The sequence below is a fragment of the Engraulis encrasicolus genome, chromosome 22 (assembly GCF_034702125.1).
Source record: "Engraulis encrasicolus isolate BLACKSEA-1 chromosome 22, IST_EnEncr_1.0, whole genome shotgun sequence".
NCBI classification, from domain to species: domain Eukaryota; kingdom Metazoa; phylum Chordata; class Actinopteri; order Clupeiformes; family Engraulidae; genus Engraulis; species Engraulis encrasicolus.
The window spans coordinates 37,080,194-37,097,434 of NC_085878.1; the positions used below are offsets into that span (position 1 = coordinate 37,080,194).

The window sequence follows — 17,241 nt, forward strand, 5'->3', positions numbered from 1 at the left end:
CCATTCTAATTCAGTCAGAGAAAGGGTGCAGTCATGGCCTGGGACGCAGCAGCCAGTATGGTGGAGTGAGGACCGATAGCCAGAGCAGGCATAGACACACACACACACACACACACTCGCAGAGAGGCCCCAGCATGCTCTGAGTTGCCTGTAGGGGCTGCTCCATGCGGTCCCCAGGGCGGAGTGTGGGAGAGAGAAAGGGGGGTTGTGTGTGTGGCAGAGGCCAGCGACAGTGCCATATATCTCAGGTGAAGTGGAAAGCCCCCTTGCTCTGCTCGCCCTGCCTGCCTTGCCTTGGCTGCCTGGTTACTGCCTGCCCGCATGTTGTCAAAGTAGAACATGAATTTAGGGCAAGTGTTTTATTTTTGGAGTAGTTGCTCTCTCCCCCGGGTAGACGGGGTGAGCTCCTGTCGTTGTCCCCTCTGACACTCTGGGCTAGGATTTGCAGGGAGCAGGCAGTCACCCCCTAAAGACGCACTAACGCAGGTAAATTGAATGGAACAAAACCGGGAATCATGTGTATATTTGAGGTCATGTTACAGTGAAAGTTGATTGGCATTGCGACGTGTTGAGCCCATGATTGCTCGAGGCATTTTCCCAGAGGGATTGGAGAGGGCCCTTCAGATTCAAGGGCTTTGTCCTCTAGGGAGCTTTTGTGTATTTACAGATGCATGGCGTGCAACTGCTTACAATGGTTAAACAATGCTATACTTAGTATCTTGCATTATCTTCAAGAATGTTATGAATTTGTAATGCTACATGCAAATACATTGCCATATTTAAGCAGCTGTTATGCATGGTTGTAAATGATATCAGACACATGTTTTAAGGGAGTGTTAATATTTTCCCTTTTTACACATTTTCATTAGTTTGCATTGTCTGTCAACGTCAAACTGAAGGGTGGTTGTCGACCAACATCAAGCCCTGGTAAGCAACAGGAGATCATGTTCCTCATTTTCCATTCCATATTAGCTAGCTGTGTTGCTAAGTAGCTAAGCAATGCATGTATGTACCACAGAGGCAGTGTAATTTTGTGGACACATACACAATCCTAGCTGAATTTTGCCCTTAACTTTCTTCATTTCATTTTGAAGGAAGTATGATTCAGTGCAGCATGGCTATTCTAATTCTGCCCTCTTTAAAGCATGTATGGAAGTGTTGCCCCACATATCCAGTGCCTTAAATGGGTGACCTCTTCTCATATGTCAGTCTGGGTCCTGTGTCTGTGGGTTAAACTTGTTTTAAAATGTAATCCTTCCGTGTAGGCCTCTGCCTTAAAGCAGAGCCTGAGCAGATCATACTTCATATTATCAAGCTAACTGTTCTGTACTGTGTGTACTATTGTTTATAACGCCATAAACACTTCTGCTATCATATATATAAATATAATTAAATATTGAATGTATCAAGACGGCACTTGATGGTGTTATTGAATGGGTGAAGGCCTATGAATTTAAATCAACCAGCCATCTTGACATTTTACTTGTGTTGCCCTAATCGTTGTCTGGTCCAGCAAGCTAATCAAACTACCCCCACCCCCACCCTTAGTCTGTGTGAAGTGCACTAGCATAGCGTATTAGCCACATAGCTTCTTTGCTATGGGATGGTTTCGGTATAATATAAGGGTAACTTGTGTCTTAAAGCAACCTTCTAAGGAACAAGTATCTTGCAAATATCTTGCAAAGATTGCATTAATTTCAGACCGTATATCCAAAGTTATACAGAAATATATACTGTAAAAGTAGAAGACTGCCAAAACAACAGACGAAACAGACTGGAATACAAAATGAACACAAATTGAACTCAAACATTTTGTATTAAAAGTTTTTTATGCGCAATTTCCTTGATCGCAATACAAAAAACAAGCATCTCTACTGCCTTCACATACATGTGTATACGTAAAGAGAATGTAGAGGAAGAAACGATTGTCTGAAGGGGCTATGACATACTGAGCAAGTGTGAGACCAAGCAGTGCCAGCTTTTGGAAACTATAATTATAGCTGTAGATATATACCAACTTTATTAATATCCGTGTATTAAATACAGTATACAAGACTAATTTTAGCGTTCGCGATGACTTCTTTCTCAGCTCTTGGCTACTGTCTTTGTATGGTACCTATGGTACTGCTAAACTACCATTTGCTGCATACGTTAAGAATGATTTGTACTGGTATGACTATATTAAAATGTATAATGTAAGTGTAATGTAAGTGTTATGTAAGTCAGGCAGTCTAAATAATGTCTTTGTCTGTGGCTGAGAACCACTTGGCCCATATTCCTGAAATCCACATGCAGTGCAAAACAAAAACAAACAAAAGAAGTAGCTAGCTGTCCATTCACATTAACAAAACATTGCAGGCTTTCAGACAGACACAAACATAATGGAGGACAAACCATGCTTATTCCAAGTTTACTGCCCTCAATATCTATTCCTGAAGGTCTTGTAACATTTACTGTAAGACATTAGATGTGTCTTAAATACTTTTCAGTGGTACTTTGAAATTCAATGGGGCAATACAAATTACAACACTGAAATCATAAATACAAAACAAACCTATTGACAACAAATCTAGTAATGCTTAAATGAAAATAGATTGGCATTATCAAACGATACATAGCAAATAATTAAAATGATAGAATGACTTAAGAAACAAAGCATGACGGACAGGGGAATGTCTCATTTTAATTGGCCGATTGGGATTAGAGTTGTCATGTTGTCTTTGAATAACTGGATCTGCTGTCGGTCTATTTCTTCATAGGTCCAGGTCCTCACCTGGAAAAAAAGACAGAAGAGTGTTAATTATTCATTTACCTACATTATATTGAACTTGCCAAATCATAAAATAGAATAATACTGTATTTCAAGTAATTATCAAATGTAAGAATACAGCAATACTTTAATTATGTCTCTTTTATCTTTCAGGGGGTTGAAATGGTGATGGCGGTCAGTTTCAGCAATGGACCCCCCCAACCTGACCTGGAGGCCTCACAGTACCCTCCCCCACTGATGCCTAAACCTGGCAGGGACAATGCACGTCTACAGAAACTTATCAAGAGGTCTGCAAAGAAGAAGTCCTCATCCACCTCCCAGACACCCATCCCTTTCCGCTCAAGTCTCTCGCCGGTAAATGAGATCAGTGATCTTGAGCTCAGTGACACCTGTACGCCTCCAAGGACGCCAGATGTCACGCCCTATGGTAGCACCCTCAACCTGAATTGTTACGCAGCCAGGCCTGTGTACCAGCAGCCATCCACACCCTACTCATGCCAACGCAACTCGCCCTACTTCGGAAGTGGCGCTGCAGCAGCCCAGCAATTCAACTCAACTGTCCCTCGTGGGCCTGACCGGCCCATTGCCCCTTTGTACCACTGTTCCTCATCTCTGTTTGATGATGCCACCCCCATCACTGACCACCCACGTCCTGTGCCTCCAGTCAAAGCCTACGAGCCAGTCACCAGCAGCATACCAATCACACCAGGCCCACCTACACAGAGACAGTCTGGTATCTGTCCAGCACCACCGACCTTCAAACTGCAGGTTGGAGCTCCTCCACCAAGCTTTGTGGCTGCTCCAGCTCTAGGCCAAGTGTACACAGGCATACCTCAAGCACCACCTCAACCTCCACTTCAACTTCAACCTCCTCCTCCCCCTCAACTTCAGCCTCCACCACTTCTTCAAGGTCGTTCCCCCCAGGCCTTCCCACAAACTCCATTTAACACTGTTGGTGTTGCCCCTTACCCCAAAGCAGCACCTGCGCAGCAAAGCTCTGGTCAGCTACAAAGGCACTTGTCAACTTCAACCCTGACTCTTGCACCGGTCCCACCCCCATTAAAGTCAGTACCTGTACCAGAATCATATGGGCCTAGTGTGGCAGTAACACTACCTACTTCACCCCCAGGGCAACAGCAACATGCAACAGTATCCTCTGCTCCGATTAAAACACTTGGAAATGCCCTGTCTCCTAGTATCTTAAATCAACCCATAGTACCACCAGCCCAACAACAACCTCCAACAGCTCCCCCAGCTCCGTTTTTCCCACATAGAAATGTAATGCCCCTTAGCATCTCCACGCCATCGATTGCACCAAGAGCACTACAGAAAACTCCCACAGCACCACCTGCTCCAATGCAAATGTTTGGAAGTTCCCTACCACCTACAAATTTACAAAACCAACCGACTGCACCACCCATGCAACAGCTAGCTCCCACTGTCCCCTCAGCTCCTCTTCCAACATTTCAACCTCATCTTCAACCTCCTAGTATCTCAAATCAACCATTGGCAGGTTCATATGGATCACCTGTGGCCATGCCTCCATCTTGGCCACCACAAGAGCAGATACCTCCTTTTGCACCCCAGAACTCTCTAACCCCTCTTGCTCCACCACAGCCACCTACTTTTGCACAGACCATAGGTCAGCCTCATGTGCCAGTCTTGGCATCTGTACCAACCACAAACCACATGTCGGAACACCCATTGCCCACACAGAGTGCTGTACCTAATATGGCTCCCACTTTTGCAGCACAAAGTGTTCCTCAAGGACTGCTAACCAATGCCTCAAAAAATGACATTGCTAATGCAAATGCAAGACTCAAACAGGTGCAAGGTAAAACAATCGTTTCTCCAGAGATGCCCAGCATTGAAAAACCCTTAGCAGTATACACATCAAAAGCAACATTTTACGAGATATCTAAACCTCAATCTCTTCAAGACATTACTGGATTTAATACAAACTACAATGCCTACAATGGGGCATCTCTTTCAACCATTCACAGAGAGAAAACCCCAACATCTGACATCAAGAAAAGTGCAACAGGTTCTTATGAGATACCTGGGATTAGAGCCCCAGTAGGGCGCCCAAAAACACCTGCCTTTCAGATCTCCAGGAATAAAACACCAAATTTTGAAATATCAAAACCTAACCCACAGCTCTTTGCTACACCTGCACCTCCTACATTCTCTTCAGCAATGGATGTCCGCAGTGCAATTAGGAGAGAACCACAGGTACCCATATCATCCGTGATCCTCAGAAATGACACACCCACTCTACCCCCTCAGAAAAACCCAGTGCCAGAGAAAATTGAAGTAGTTCAACAAAATGGCAATGCAATTAGGAGAGAACCACAGGTACCCATATCATCCGTGATCCTCAGAAATGACACACCCACTCTACCCCCTCAGAAAAACCCAGTGCCAGAGAAAATTGAAGTAGTTCAACAAAATGGCAATGCAGTTAGGAGAGAACCACATGCACCCATATCATCCGTGATCCTCAGAAATGACACACCCACTCTACCCCCTCAGAAAAACCCAGTGCCAGAGAAAATTGAAGTGGTTCAACAAAATGGCAATGCAGTTAGGAGAGAACCACAGGTACCCATATCATCTGTGATCCTCAGAAATGATACACCCACTCTACCCCCTCAGAAAAACCCTGTACCAGAGAAAATTGAAGTGGTTCAACAAAATGTCAATGCAGTTAGGAGAGAACCACAGGTACCCATATCATCTGTGATCCTCAGAAATGATACACCCACTCTACCCCCTCAGAAAAACCCTATGCCAGAGAAAATTGAAGTGGTTCAACAAAATGTCAATGCAGTTAGGAGAGAACCACAGGTACCCATATCATCTGTGATCCTCAGAAATGATACACCCACTCTACCCCCTCAGAAAAACCCTATGCCAGAGAAAATTGAAGTGGTTCAACAAAATGTCAATGCAGTTAGGAGAGAACCACAGGTACCCGTATCATCTGTGATCCTCAGAAATGATACACCCACTCTACCCCCTCAGAAAAACCCTGTACCAGAGAAAATTGAAGTGGTTCAACAAAATGTCAATGCAGTTAGGAGAGAACCACAGGTACCCATATCATCTGTGATCCTCAGAAATGATACACCCACTCTACCCCCTCAGAAAAACCCAGTGCCAGAGAAAATTGAAGTGGTGCAACAAAATGGCATTGAGGCACAGGATTCTCACAAAGAAGCCGCTAAAGTTATTGCAGATGCACTGTCAATACCCAAGAAAACATCTGATGTTCCTTTCATGAAAACCAGACCTGTGGAGGCCCCACAGCTAACTGCTCCAGCCAGTGTGGATACTCTGCCTGCTGAAGCCCCACAGGGGTATCAAATCCCACAAGCCCTGACATGTGAGACAGTGGCAAAAGTGACACCCCCAAATGAGTTTACCACACCAGCCCCTCCAGTGGCTCAGTCTGCACCTCCCCCTCAACCTGCACCTCCCCCTCAACCTGCCCCTGCTCCTCAGATCCAGCGAACACCTCTCACACCAGTGCACTGGTCGCCAAGACCTCCTTCACGAATCGGGAATCAAAGACATAATGCTTCAACAAGTGAACTCATTAGACCAAGGCCAAAGTCAACATATTACGGACTGACTCCTGTTGAGTATGCTGCTTATGGTGGGATAAAGACTTATTATGGCCCCTCTGGGAACAAGAATCAGGTGGGCGAGGCAGTCAAAAGTTGTCTTGATGATCTTCCATCACCAAAAACAGTGTCACTGGATACTAAATCTTTAGATGAGAAAAAGTCTGAGGAAATATCCCAACAACTAGCAGCAAGTGTGTTAAGTGAAATACAAAGTGAAGGCAAGCAAAGTTCCTCTACAGTCCATTTACCCATGCCTCAAAGCTCTCCAGAGGAAACCACAGCATCTGATAAGACTTCGACTACATCTAAAACACTAGCATCTGATGGAGCGGAGAAGGATGTCAGTGAAGCTGTACCAGTGGATTTATCAGAGCATAATGTGGTAGTATTACCTCAACAAACAGGCAAAGTCCAAACTCCAGATACAGAGGCAATTTTGGCTAGTTCAAAGAATTCCATAGAGAAATCTGCTGAGGCAGTTGCTGGTAATGGGGGTGCACCCCCAGTGAGAGAGGAACCAATTCCTTCTTTGTTGAAAGACTCAGCAATACAGTCAACTTCAGCCCTAACCCATGGACAAAGTATGCCTGCTTATTCTTTGCCCAAAACAAATGTTGATTCTGTTGGTCCTGTAAAAAATGATCCAGTGTCATCTTCACTGAAAGAGCCAAAAACCCAGATGACTTCGGCCCTTAGCCATGGACAAAGTATGCCTGCTTATCCTTTGCCCATAACAAATGCTGATTCTGTAGGTCAACATTCTCCACAAAAGGTAGTGAATCCAATGGCACAATCTGCTTTAAACATTGAAGAAAAAATATCTACAACTACTCAGTATATTGAAGCCAGCGATTCTTCATTAGTTTTAAATTCACAGCCTCACCCAAAGACACAAGCTTTTCCAAAAACTCAGTCTGTGACAACCAATTATGTCGCGGACAAAATCGATGCCAAATCAGTTAGCACGCTTACTACCTCAAATGCTGCTACTACCGAGTCTATCTCAAAATCAACGGTGGACTCAACAGTTTGTCTATCTCTTACAGACACTCAAGTATCTACAACAGAAAAAACTAATTCAGAAGCAATTTTGAAATCTGTAAATTCAGAGTCAATAAAAACACTCCCAGAAAAGGTACCAGCAGTTACAAAACCGTTAACAGATTTGAATTCTTCAGGTATCTCCAACAGCAATAATGGCTCAGCAAAAATGACTGTCTCCACGTCAGTGGGAGAATCCACAATAGGGAAGTCTGTTATTGACACTGAATTTGACTCTACAAATCCAGAAGCAATTTTGAAATCTGCAAGTTTGGACCCAATAAAAACACTACCTGAAAAGGTACCATCAGTTACGAAATCATTAGCAGATTTGAATCCTTCAGTTATCTCCAACAACAATAATGAAACAGCAAAAATGATTGTGAATAATACTTCATATTTCTTACAAGGTGGTAAACCTTCCATCAGCCCAGCAATCTGGCAACCACCTTCAACTTCTGTCTCTAAAACTGACACATTATCTAAATCAGTGAATTATTCTAGAGGTCTAGCAAATACATATAGTGATATTACATCAGCGGTTAGAAAATCTGCATATTCCTCACCAAACACTAGAATAACTCCTACAATTATTAGGAGAGCTCCACTGACTCCAACCATGGACAGAAGTGCTGCTTATTCTCCTGTCATGAACCTGAGAACCTCTTTAACCCCAACACTGGAAAGAAGAACCATACCAACACCAACCTTTGACAGACGAACTATTCCTACACCAACCTTTGACAGAAGAACTATACCTACACCTACATTTGATCGAAGGACTGTGACAACTCCAGTAATGGACAAAAGAACCATAACGCCAACAATGGACAGACGGACCCCTTTAACTCCAGTGTTTGACAGAAAAACATCCACTACTCCAATCATGGACAGAAGAACTGTGTCTACTCCAACAATGGAGAAGATGACAACTCCAACAACTCCAACTATTGACAGGAGATCCCACACAACCCTGCCAACAGAAAATAAGCTTTATGCAAAATCCACCATGGATATCAGGGAGTCCGTTCAAATGTCTACTCCAACAACGGAAAAGATAACAACTCCAACAACTCCAACTATTGACAAGAGATCCCACACAACCCTGCCAACAGAAAATAAGCTTTATGCAAAATCCACCATGGATATCAGGGAGTCCGTTCAAATGTCTACTCCAACAATGGAAAAGATAACAACTCCAACTATTGACAGGAGGTCCCACACAACCCTGTCAACAGAAAATAAGCTTTATGCGAAGTCCACCATGGATATCAGGGAGTCTGTTCAAATGTCTACTCCAACAGCAGAAAAGATAACAACTCCAACTATTGACAAGAGATCCCACACAACGCTGCCAACAGAAAACATGCTTTATGCAAAATCCACCATGGATATCAGGGAGTCCGTTCAAATGTCTACTCCAACAATGGAAAAGATAACAACTCCAACAACTCCAACTATTGACAGGAGATCCCACACAACCCTGCCAACAGAAAATAAGCTTTATGCAAAATCCACCATGGATATCAGGGAGTCCGTTCAAATGTCTACTGAACGAAAGTCCTCTGGGATGCTTTCAGGAGACAGTAAACAATCTGCAAAATCCACCATGGACATTAGGTCCTCTGTGATGGCAGCAAGAACTGAACAAAAAATGACTAACAGGCCATGGCTTTCACCAAAGGCTGAGCACAAACCCATATTGACAGCTGAGTCTTCCACAAGTAATTCAGAAAAAAGTGACGTAAGCCCTTTAAGCAAAGAGTCTATAAAGTCCTCAGTCCCCTCATTGGAGAATAAGGGTACAGAGAAGCAGGACATAGATGGAGACGGTGCCTCTGCAACCAAGTCAGATGCTACAGTGACAGACGTAATTGAAAAAAACTTCGATCCATCAAAAACCAAGTCTTCTTTGAAGCCTACAAACGACAGCAAGCCATCCGAACAAACATGTACCGACCCAACGCCCCCTCAAAATCTCAAAAATGACTCATCAGTCCCCACCATAGACTCAAACTTATCCAGTAAAGGAGCATCCGACTCTATACAATCAACATCACCGCCTCCGTCTACTCCAGCACAAAACCAGTTAGCTACAATACCACAATTACCTCCTCCCACCACCACAACAACACAAGCAGAAGATTTAAAAAAGGTGGTATTGCTACCAAAACCAGCAGTCACGATAACTATCACACCAGCATCTCCAATCTTTACAGAAGAACCACAAGCTGCCGTGATAAAAACTACCAATACCGGATCAAAATCCAATTCATCCAAGACGGACATAGAGCCATCTTTTGAAAAACAACAACCTCCAGAGATACCAGGTCAATTTCTGACTCCAGAGAGAGCAGAAGAAGCAGCACAGCCAAGTGACAGTGATGTCATCGAGGATGACTCCACATACTCAGCAACTGTAGAACAAAAGAAGTCTGAGCCATCACCTACACCACCAATAGCAGACAAAAACTCAGCGCCCAGTGCGGCACCAAGCTCTGAAATTAAGGCCAAGCCATCTTTGAAACCCAAGGGATTAAAAGCCAAGCTGAGTGGATGGAACAGGCTGAAGAAGCATATGGTGGTTGAACCAGAGGAACCCAAGTTTCCTGAGCCTGAACCAGGGACCAAGGATTCTGAAGGCCATCAGAAAAAGGAAAAGGGATGTGAAGGTAAACCTGAGAAAGCTGCAGGGGCCAAAGATAAAAAAGAAAAACCCACAGGAAAGGAGTTGATGAAGGAAGAAGAGGCTCCCAGGGCTCTGAAGATGTGGGACGCTGTCCTGTTTCAAATGTTCTCCACCAAGGATAACATTATGAAACAAATCAATGCCCACAAGAATGAAGGGGAGGAAACAAAAAAAGGCAAGGCGAAAGACAAAGAGAAAGAGAAAGACACAGAGGTTGACATCCCTTCCTTTGTGTACCACCTGCCTGTTTTGCTTTACAGTCCACGCTTTGACGCTAGGAAACTAAAAGAGGCTGCTGAGAAGCCACTGAACAAAATTGCAACCATGTTTGAGAGGGGTCTATTACAGCGTAAACATCAGGGGGAGGAGCCTAAGGACTTTAACAAAACAGCAAGGGGATTCGGTTCATCAAAGTCAAAAACAGATGATGATGAGGAGGAGGAGGAATGATGGTGAAATATTGGTTTGAGATGTTTATTTTTTCCACTTTCTAAATGTATGTGAGTCAGCGCAGTTGATTGAAAATAAAATGAAATGCTATTGTTTGAGAAAGAATTGTTAGATAGATTTTGCAGTTTTTTTTTTTTTTTTTTAAATTAGCAGCCTTACTGTACACATGGTGGTACATGCTTGAGTCTGTCCAGTTTTTCAAAACTGCTTTTAAGCTGAGCTTGGGTGGGGCAGAGTGCCTGGTGCTGCGGGTGTTTCTGTGTGAAAATAGAGCTTGTACATTCCTGGATTGACAGTGTGGAAGGGCAGTGCGAGATGGACAAGTGCAGCTGCGTGAGGCAGTGACTTCATAGGCGCAGTGGGAGGGTGGGTGGAGACCTGGGCTGCTGGTGTGCTATATATATATTCAAGGTATGTATATTAAGAAAAACCGTAAACCCTATTGGGTTGATTTTTTTTTTGCAAGAGATATAGAAGGTACATCATCAATAAACCATTAATAAATACGATTACAGTTGTACAAGCTTTAAAAGTGTACAGAAGAAAATCATGTCAGCCAAGTTAATGTGTTTAAACTGGGGATCTGTTAGGGATGGTTCTCATTTGCAGTGGAGAGGGGGGTCATAGAATGTGACAGAGGGTTTATTGGATAACTAGCCAATGTAGTTTGACTTGAGGAAGTAAGGTGGATTAGAGACCATTGATGGTTGAGGTGCTTAGTGCATACTGTAGGTGGCATTTTGTTTTGAGATCCTGGGGAGAGATCCTGGAATGCTCTGATGGTACAGAATGGTTTGGTGTTTCATAATATGACTTACTACAGGTGTTTTCAACTGATGGAATTCTATGGCTTTGAGGGCACTGCCTAAAAATGCTGTCTTTGTCGGCAAGAGCGATGCATTGAGGTATTTTTCAGCAACTTTGTTTTTTGAGTTTTATTTTGACTTGTGCTGACTTGCATGTTTCAGATAAAAGGATAGTGAGATTAAGTGGAAGAGTTTTTTTATTTAAAAAATGTTGAGGATTGTATTCGCTTTTTGATGGATTGATTAAAGTCATTTTGGACATTTTGTTTCAACAACTCAGAATCTGTCTTAGTTTTTTCAGTCTCGTTTTTCAGTTTCATACTTAACATCTTCTAGTGTCATGGGTCCCATGTAATCACAGAGGCAAAGATATGTCAGTGTGGCCAGATAAAAGATTTATTAAGTTATTAAGACTTATTAAGATTTGCTACTGTACATGACAACTGGCTATGTATTTGAGTAGCCTGTATTGTAGTGTTGAGAGAAAAATATATATATATATTTTTTAACGATTTCATACGTTTGTACTGCATATTTGTAAAGAAAATGCATTCTGTAAGACCATACACGTTTTGTGTTCATTACAATGGATTTACTGATAGTTTATTCTGCACTGACTTGACATGGTTCCAAAAACCTCTATTGAACATGTATGACAGCACATTGAGTCAGCAATCATTTCAGTGGTGCTTTGATGGACAGACATGAGCTGTCCTAGGTAGAACCCTGTCCTGGCCCACAGAGAGTCCCAAACACAACACTGAGAGCCACTTGTCTGGGAGGCACACATTGACATGTCATTCATGTCATTAGTTTACTCATGGAGATGACAGGGAGGTCTTGTCTGGTGTGTGTAAATACTCTCTACACCTGGCTGCCATCTCGTCACAAAGACACAGGGTGTTAGCGAGCCCTTCCTATCCCCAAAACAAATACCTAACTGCCATGTGAAGGAAGCATGTGAAGCAGTGGTAGTGTTCAGCTGTTCATGATACCAGGCCATGGTATGGAGATCAAAGTCAACCTCTTGTGTCAGTTTTATTCAAATTTGCGTCATACTGTAGTAAGAATGCAAAACACAATTTTTCCAAGTCTAGGTTTGAAGGTGAAGCTAAAAAATAATGTAGATGAATATATGTCCTAGATGATATAGTCCTAAGGCCTTTAACATTCTGTGAGAAAGCTTCTGGTCACAAGTAATGAATTTACCTGATTTCCCAAGTGTGTATTCATCATCATCAATGGCAATCTTTTCATATTTTCCATGTCGAGTCTTAACAAATTTATACTTCTTGCCACAAGGAGAGTTCTGTAATGAAAGACAGTAAGCAAATATGGTTCAGCTGGAGATGACAAAAAATGATTATAGGCCTACAATATCTAGAATTATCAAAGATCAAACAATATCTAGAAATATCAAAATGATACTAAGTACAAAATTAAAATGTGACATTCTGTAGTGTTTGATACATGGGTTACTGTCATGGTCAAAGAATGCTTTAGTATCAGTAGCGTTTTTCACACGGTGCAGTTTGTCACATTCAAGGTCAAACTGATAGCAACCCGAGGACACTGCCAGTCTCACAGAAATGAATAACTGTACAAGTGTGACACAGGATCAGTCTCTGGTACTTGTTCCTTTCAAAAATGTTCGGTAACACTTTATTTTAGGGATACATCTATTAGCACTAATACATACAATGTTAATGCCTGCATAAGTAACTTGTAAGGCATGTACTGTACTAAGCAAACGCTAAGGCCTACAAGGTCTTATACAGGCACATTGTATGTATTAGTGCTAATAGATGTATCCCTAAAATAAAGTGTTACCAAATGTTCTAGATAATTTGCTATGGGCCGTAAGCCAAAGATGGATCTTAAGCTGGTGAAGTATTCTTACAAAGTGGTTTCACCCTCTGTCTTTAAGCCACCCTTACAATAATTGCCACACTTTTATTGATTATTGAACGTAATAATGCACAACAACAACAGTGTTCTGATTAAAAGGGAATCCCATACTTTTGGTCCTGATCCGTTTCCGGATGGGTCTCCTAGGTTCTCCCAGAGGTTCTTCTTGTTCAATACATCACCTGCTTTCACTTCCTGTTGACAAGGGAAGTGACATGAGTGCAGTGCAGTAACCCAAGACCTGACCTCAACATGCGAACACAACATCATTAGACGACACTTGGATACAGCAATAAAATAGTGATTCATTGCTGACAGGGCAACATGGCCACATCCAAGAGATGTTCATTATAGTTTTGACCAGAAGGAGGCATAGTTTCACCGTTAACATACTGTACGACACTTTCGCAATGAGCACTCGGGCAAACCTGAAACACTCTTTTGGTTTAATAACACTGTCTGACTTGGACACTTTTTGAGATCAATAGAAGTTGGAACAAGAGAAAAGCAGATGGGGAGAGAGTTTCCATTTAAAGATGCAGAAATAAATGTAGTGGAAAGCGGAAGATTCAGTTACCTTGGAGAAGGAAAGGGTAAGTAGAACACCAGACATGGGGAGTAGAAATAAGAGGACTGGGGGAGCAGAAGAAGAGAGAAAGGAAGAGATAGATGCAGAAGAAGAAGGGATAAAAGGTATCAAGAACACAGAGCTGGCTCCATAGCAGCCTATTAACAGTACTGTGCAAACAGTATAACTATAATGGCAAAGATTGGTTTGTTTGTTATTGTTGACAGAAATGAACTAATTGAATTTCCATGCTGTTAGTATAGAAATATGGATTAATGCCAGACAGTTTTGAAGGATTAACGAAATAAAACTATGCTATTATAACCTTTGTATAAACGAATAATTACAAGGGTTATTTTAAGATTGTTTTTAAATTGTTTTAAGATCCATGCCGTGCGTAAAGGACATGCAAAGGTGAATAAAAAAATATTTCCGCCTGTGCTGCTTTATTAGTGAGATGAATGTTACTGTTCTCACATAACCTAAGCAAGTTGTGGACACAGGTCGGTAGGTCACAGAAGGTAGGTCTTTGACTCTGTTAGGCACTGACATTGCACTTCATGTGTTCAAGATTTTTCTGATGGATTAACTCACCGCTGGCTTGTTGGGTGAACCCTTGGCACTCCCATCACCTTCGCCCTTTCCCCATTTGTTGATTATGTCAGCCACGCCCACCTTCAGTTCCTCTGCATCCTGAGGAACATAGTATAATATCACGATTGATTATCACGGCATGGCATATGTAATGTGTCTGGACTTTCACAGTTAGAGATGGTCTGGTGTGACTGTTACATTGGTTGTTCTGTCTTGTATGTGACATAGTCTGTTTTTAATGTGCTTGTGGGTTGAAACGTGGATGTCCACAATGTGGTCTACACTACAGTATGAAGATTTCCAAATGTTGCCACGCTGTATGATTTCATGCCAGTTGTAGATTAAATGTATTTCCATTTAAAGACTTGCATGTAGACATGTATGTTCCTCCAGCGTAAACAAAAAGATTATAGATAGAATGGTGAAGAAAATATGGAATAGTTATGGTAAATATAGTGAAGTGGGAAAACATGTTATGGAACCTCTGGGATCTGTAACAAACAGTGTTGTACGTATCTGAGTTCAAAGGAGTCCTTGTGCTCCACCCTCAGCAACACAGATGCTGGTGTGTGGCAGGAAAACTCAACCAACAATGAAAGTTCAGAAAATACAGTTCAGTGCTTACTGTGAGCACTTTCAACTGTGTTGTACATACTTTGGATGGAGTCGTCTTGGTGGCATTCTGGTTCCAGGCATCTCCAGCCTCGAAGAGGTTCTTCTTGGAAGCCACTGGCTCTGGGGGACTGGCGATCTCCATCAGAGCCTGCTTGGACGCTTTGGCTTCCTTTGAGGAAATCTGTAAGCAGAACGAGGCGGCGATATAAATTTCAAGGGCCTGACAGGATTTGTGTGCGAGGAGGAAACATGTTTCGCATTCATGCCTTTGCCTTTCTGCTGACTCCTGCGGGTTGTTTGGAAACAGCAGGCACACATATTTCTTTGCGTTTGCCAAAAAGGCATTTCGAGGACGGCTGAAATTGAGCATGTCAGTGCCAAAAGGATTACTTTAACAAATTCCCACAATTGGTAATGGATCGATCCTGTCAGAGATATCTAGATGCATGTCCGAACAGCTGTATTTACAGAAGAGACATTATTTCAATAAATACATATGACTAACAATATTGTCATAACCACAGATCTGTATAAAAGACTTCTATACAGATCTATGGTCATAACACTTGCCAGAGGCATCTGTTATTCATTCAGGTGTACCGTATATGGCTGTGTTCCAGATGACTCATTGACACGACAAACAACCATGATCAGGTCAATACATTGTATTGCATTCTGTGTAGTAGTATGCATGACGTTGGGATCCAGAGAGTGATGTTGGGACTTGTTGAGAAGACAAGTCAATGACGCCTGGCCCTGAGTCAGTGGTGTGACGGCCCTCTCTGCACAGCTCTGCAGTCTACAGGCTTGTTTGCAGGGGTGCCGACAGGGGCGGACAAAGGGGAAAGTTGTCCAAGGGCCCAGAAAGAGAGGGGGCCCATAATTGGGTACTCATTACATTGCATGTATTGGGCTGGGGGGGCCTTTCAGGCGACTTTGTTCTGGGCCCAGCCAAAGCTGTCAGCACCCTTGCTTGTTTGTGTGGTGACTCAATCGTCTCTTCACATCTGCTTTCCCATCGCTAATGACTGGGAAGGAAGGCGATGAGCGCATGTACTGTACCTCCAGTACCCTGCAGTTACAATACCTGCCTGGCTAGGTATGATGACGTGGTCCCATCCCGTCCCGCACTGTGGAGACGAAGGGACCCTGAAGGCACAGCAAGCGGGCCGGCCCCTCCTACCTCTCATTCTAACTGACAAAAGGATGCAATTGATGAGATGTGTGACTGGAAGACAATTACGTCAGTGTGTGTGTGTGTGTGTGTGTGTGTGTGTGTGTGTGTGTGTGTGTGTGTGTGTGTGTGTGTGTGTGTGTGTGTGTGTGTGTGTGTGTGTATCCGTGGTTGAAAGAAAATCAGCTTGACATGTCTGAGCTCGCAGGAAAGCTTTGCATCTGTGTCTGGCAACCAGGACCCAGTGTGAGGTGAAAACGACAGTTGAAAAACTTTCTTAGCTGACTGACTCATGTTGGTATTCAGCATGAGAACTTCATTTTCAAACTCCAAATAATGACATGTAGCCTTACCTCAATAGCTTGATTATATTGCTCCAGCCTGTTGTCAATCTTGGAGATGGGGATGGGGGGCTGAGCTGATTTCAGGCTGTTACTGTTTTGAAGAAGAAGAAGAAAAACGTTACTTTTTACCATTTCAGGATATTATTTATGTTGTTTATCATATACGTTTACCGTCAGGAAATGAAATATATATTTAGAAACTGCTTGCCAATGATTGGCTTTAATCTCTTTTTCATAACGGCTCTTTCTGATATGAAACAATTCCATATCACTTAGTGTTGGTTACTAATCATAAAGTGATGACAGAACATCTAATCGGGTTGCCTTTCAATTTATTAGGTGTGTACGTATCTATGCATTACGTATGCCGATAGTCAAAGCCTTTCATTTTTTTATGTAGCTGATATCTATGCCAGAAAAACAGTATAATTACAGTGCATGAAAACATAGGAAATGAGGGGGTTTGTGTATCATGCTTCTATTCCGGTATTATTTTGTATGTGCTCTTTGAATCCTGTCCAGACCCTTGCATGAGATCACACCACACTGCAGTGCGGTGATTAAAAAAAGATTTTGGGAAATTTCAAGCAAAGTCTGCTGTGTTCTGTGGGAGGGAGACAGAGACGGAGATAAACAGACGGTGAGGGAAGGTG

The 17,241-nt window shown here is 42.7% G+C and overlaps 2 protein-coding genes across 5 annotated transcripts in view; one reads left to right on the forward strand and one right to left on the reverse strand.

Annotated features, from left to right (window-relative positions):
• LOC134438930 (mucin-2-like) lies at nt 1–11,660 on the forward strand. Of its 2 annotated transcripts, none has more exons than XM_063188656.1 (3): nt 1–248; nt 870–927; nt 2,924–11,660. In XM_063188656.1, the coding sequence occupies exon 3, from the start codon at nt 2,933–2,935 to the stop codon at nt 10,577–10,579; it is 7,647 nt and encodes a 2,548-aa protein (XP_063044726.1). In that variant the 5' UTR covers nt 1–248; nt 870–927; nt 2,924–2,932; the 3' UTR covers nt 10,580–11,660. The 2 variants fall into 2 exon arrangements, with proteins under 2 accessions (XP_063044726.1, XP_063044725.1); XM_063188655.1 differs by lacking the exon at nt 1–248 and adding an exon at nt 255–486.
• LOC134438931 (lymphocyte-specific protein 1-like) overlaps nt 1,798–17,241 on the reverse strand; it is a 35,997-nt gene continuing 20,553 nt past the window's right edge. For 2 of the 3 annotated variants that reach the window (XM_063188658.1, XM_063188660.1), the window contains 6 exons: nt 16,598–16,679; nt 15,111–15,251; nt 14,456–14,554; nt 13,405–13,488; nt 12,595–12,694; nt 1,798–2,773 (listed from right to left, as the gene is read on the reverse strand). In XM_063188658.1, coding sequence (XP_063044728.1) covers nt 2,754–2,773; nt 12,595–12,694; nt 13,405–13,488; nt 14,456–14,554; nt 15,111–15,251; nt 16,598–16,679 — 526 coding nt within the window. In that variant the 3' untranslated portion in view covers nt 1,798–2,753. The remainder of the gene's footprint in view (nt 2,774–12,594; nt 12,695–13,404; nt 13,489–14,455; nt 14,555–15,110; nt 15,252–16,597; nt 16,680–17,241) is intronic. The other variant, XM_063188659.1, reaches the window with a different exon arrangement.

What these genes read in the sequence shown, in the direction of transcription:
- LOC134438930 (XM_063188656.1), top strand. Translation starts at nt 2,933, where the DNA reads ATGGTGATGGCGGTCAGTTTCAGCAATGGACCCCCCCAACCTGACCTG.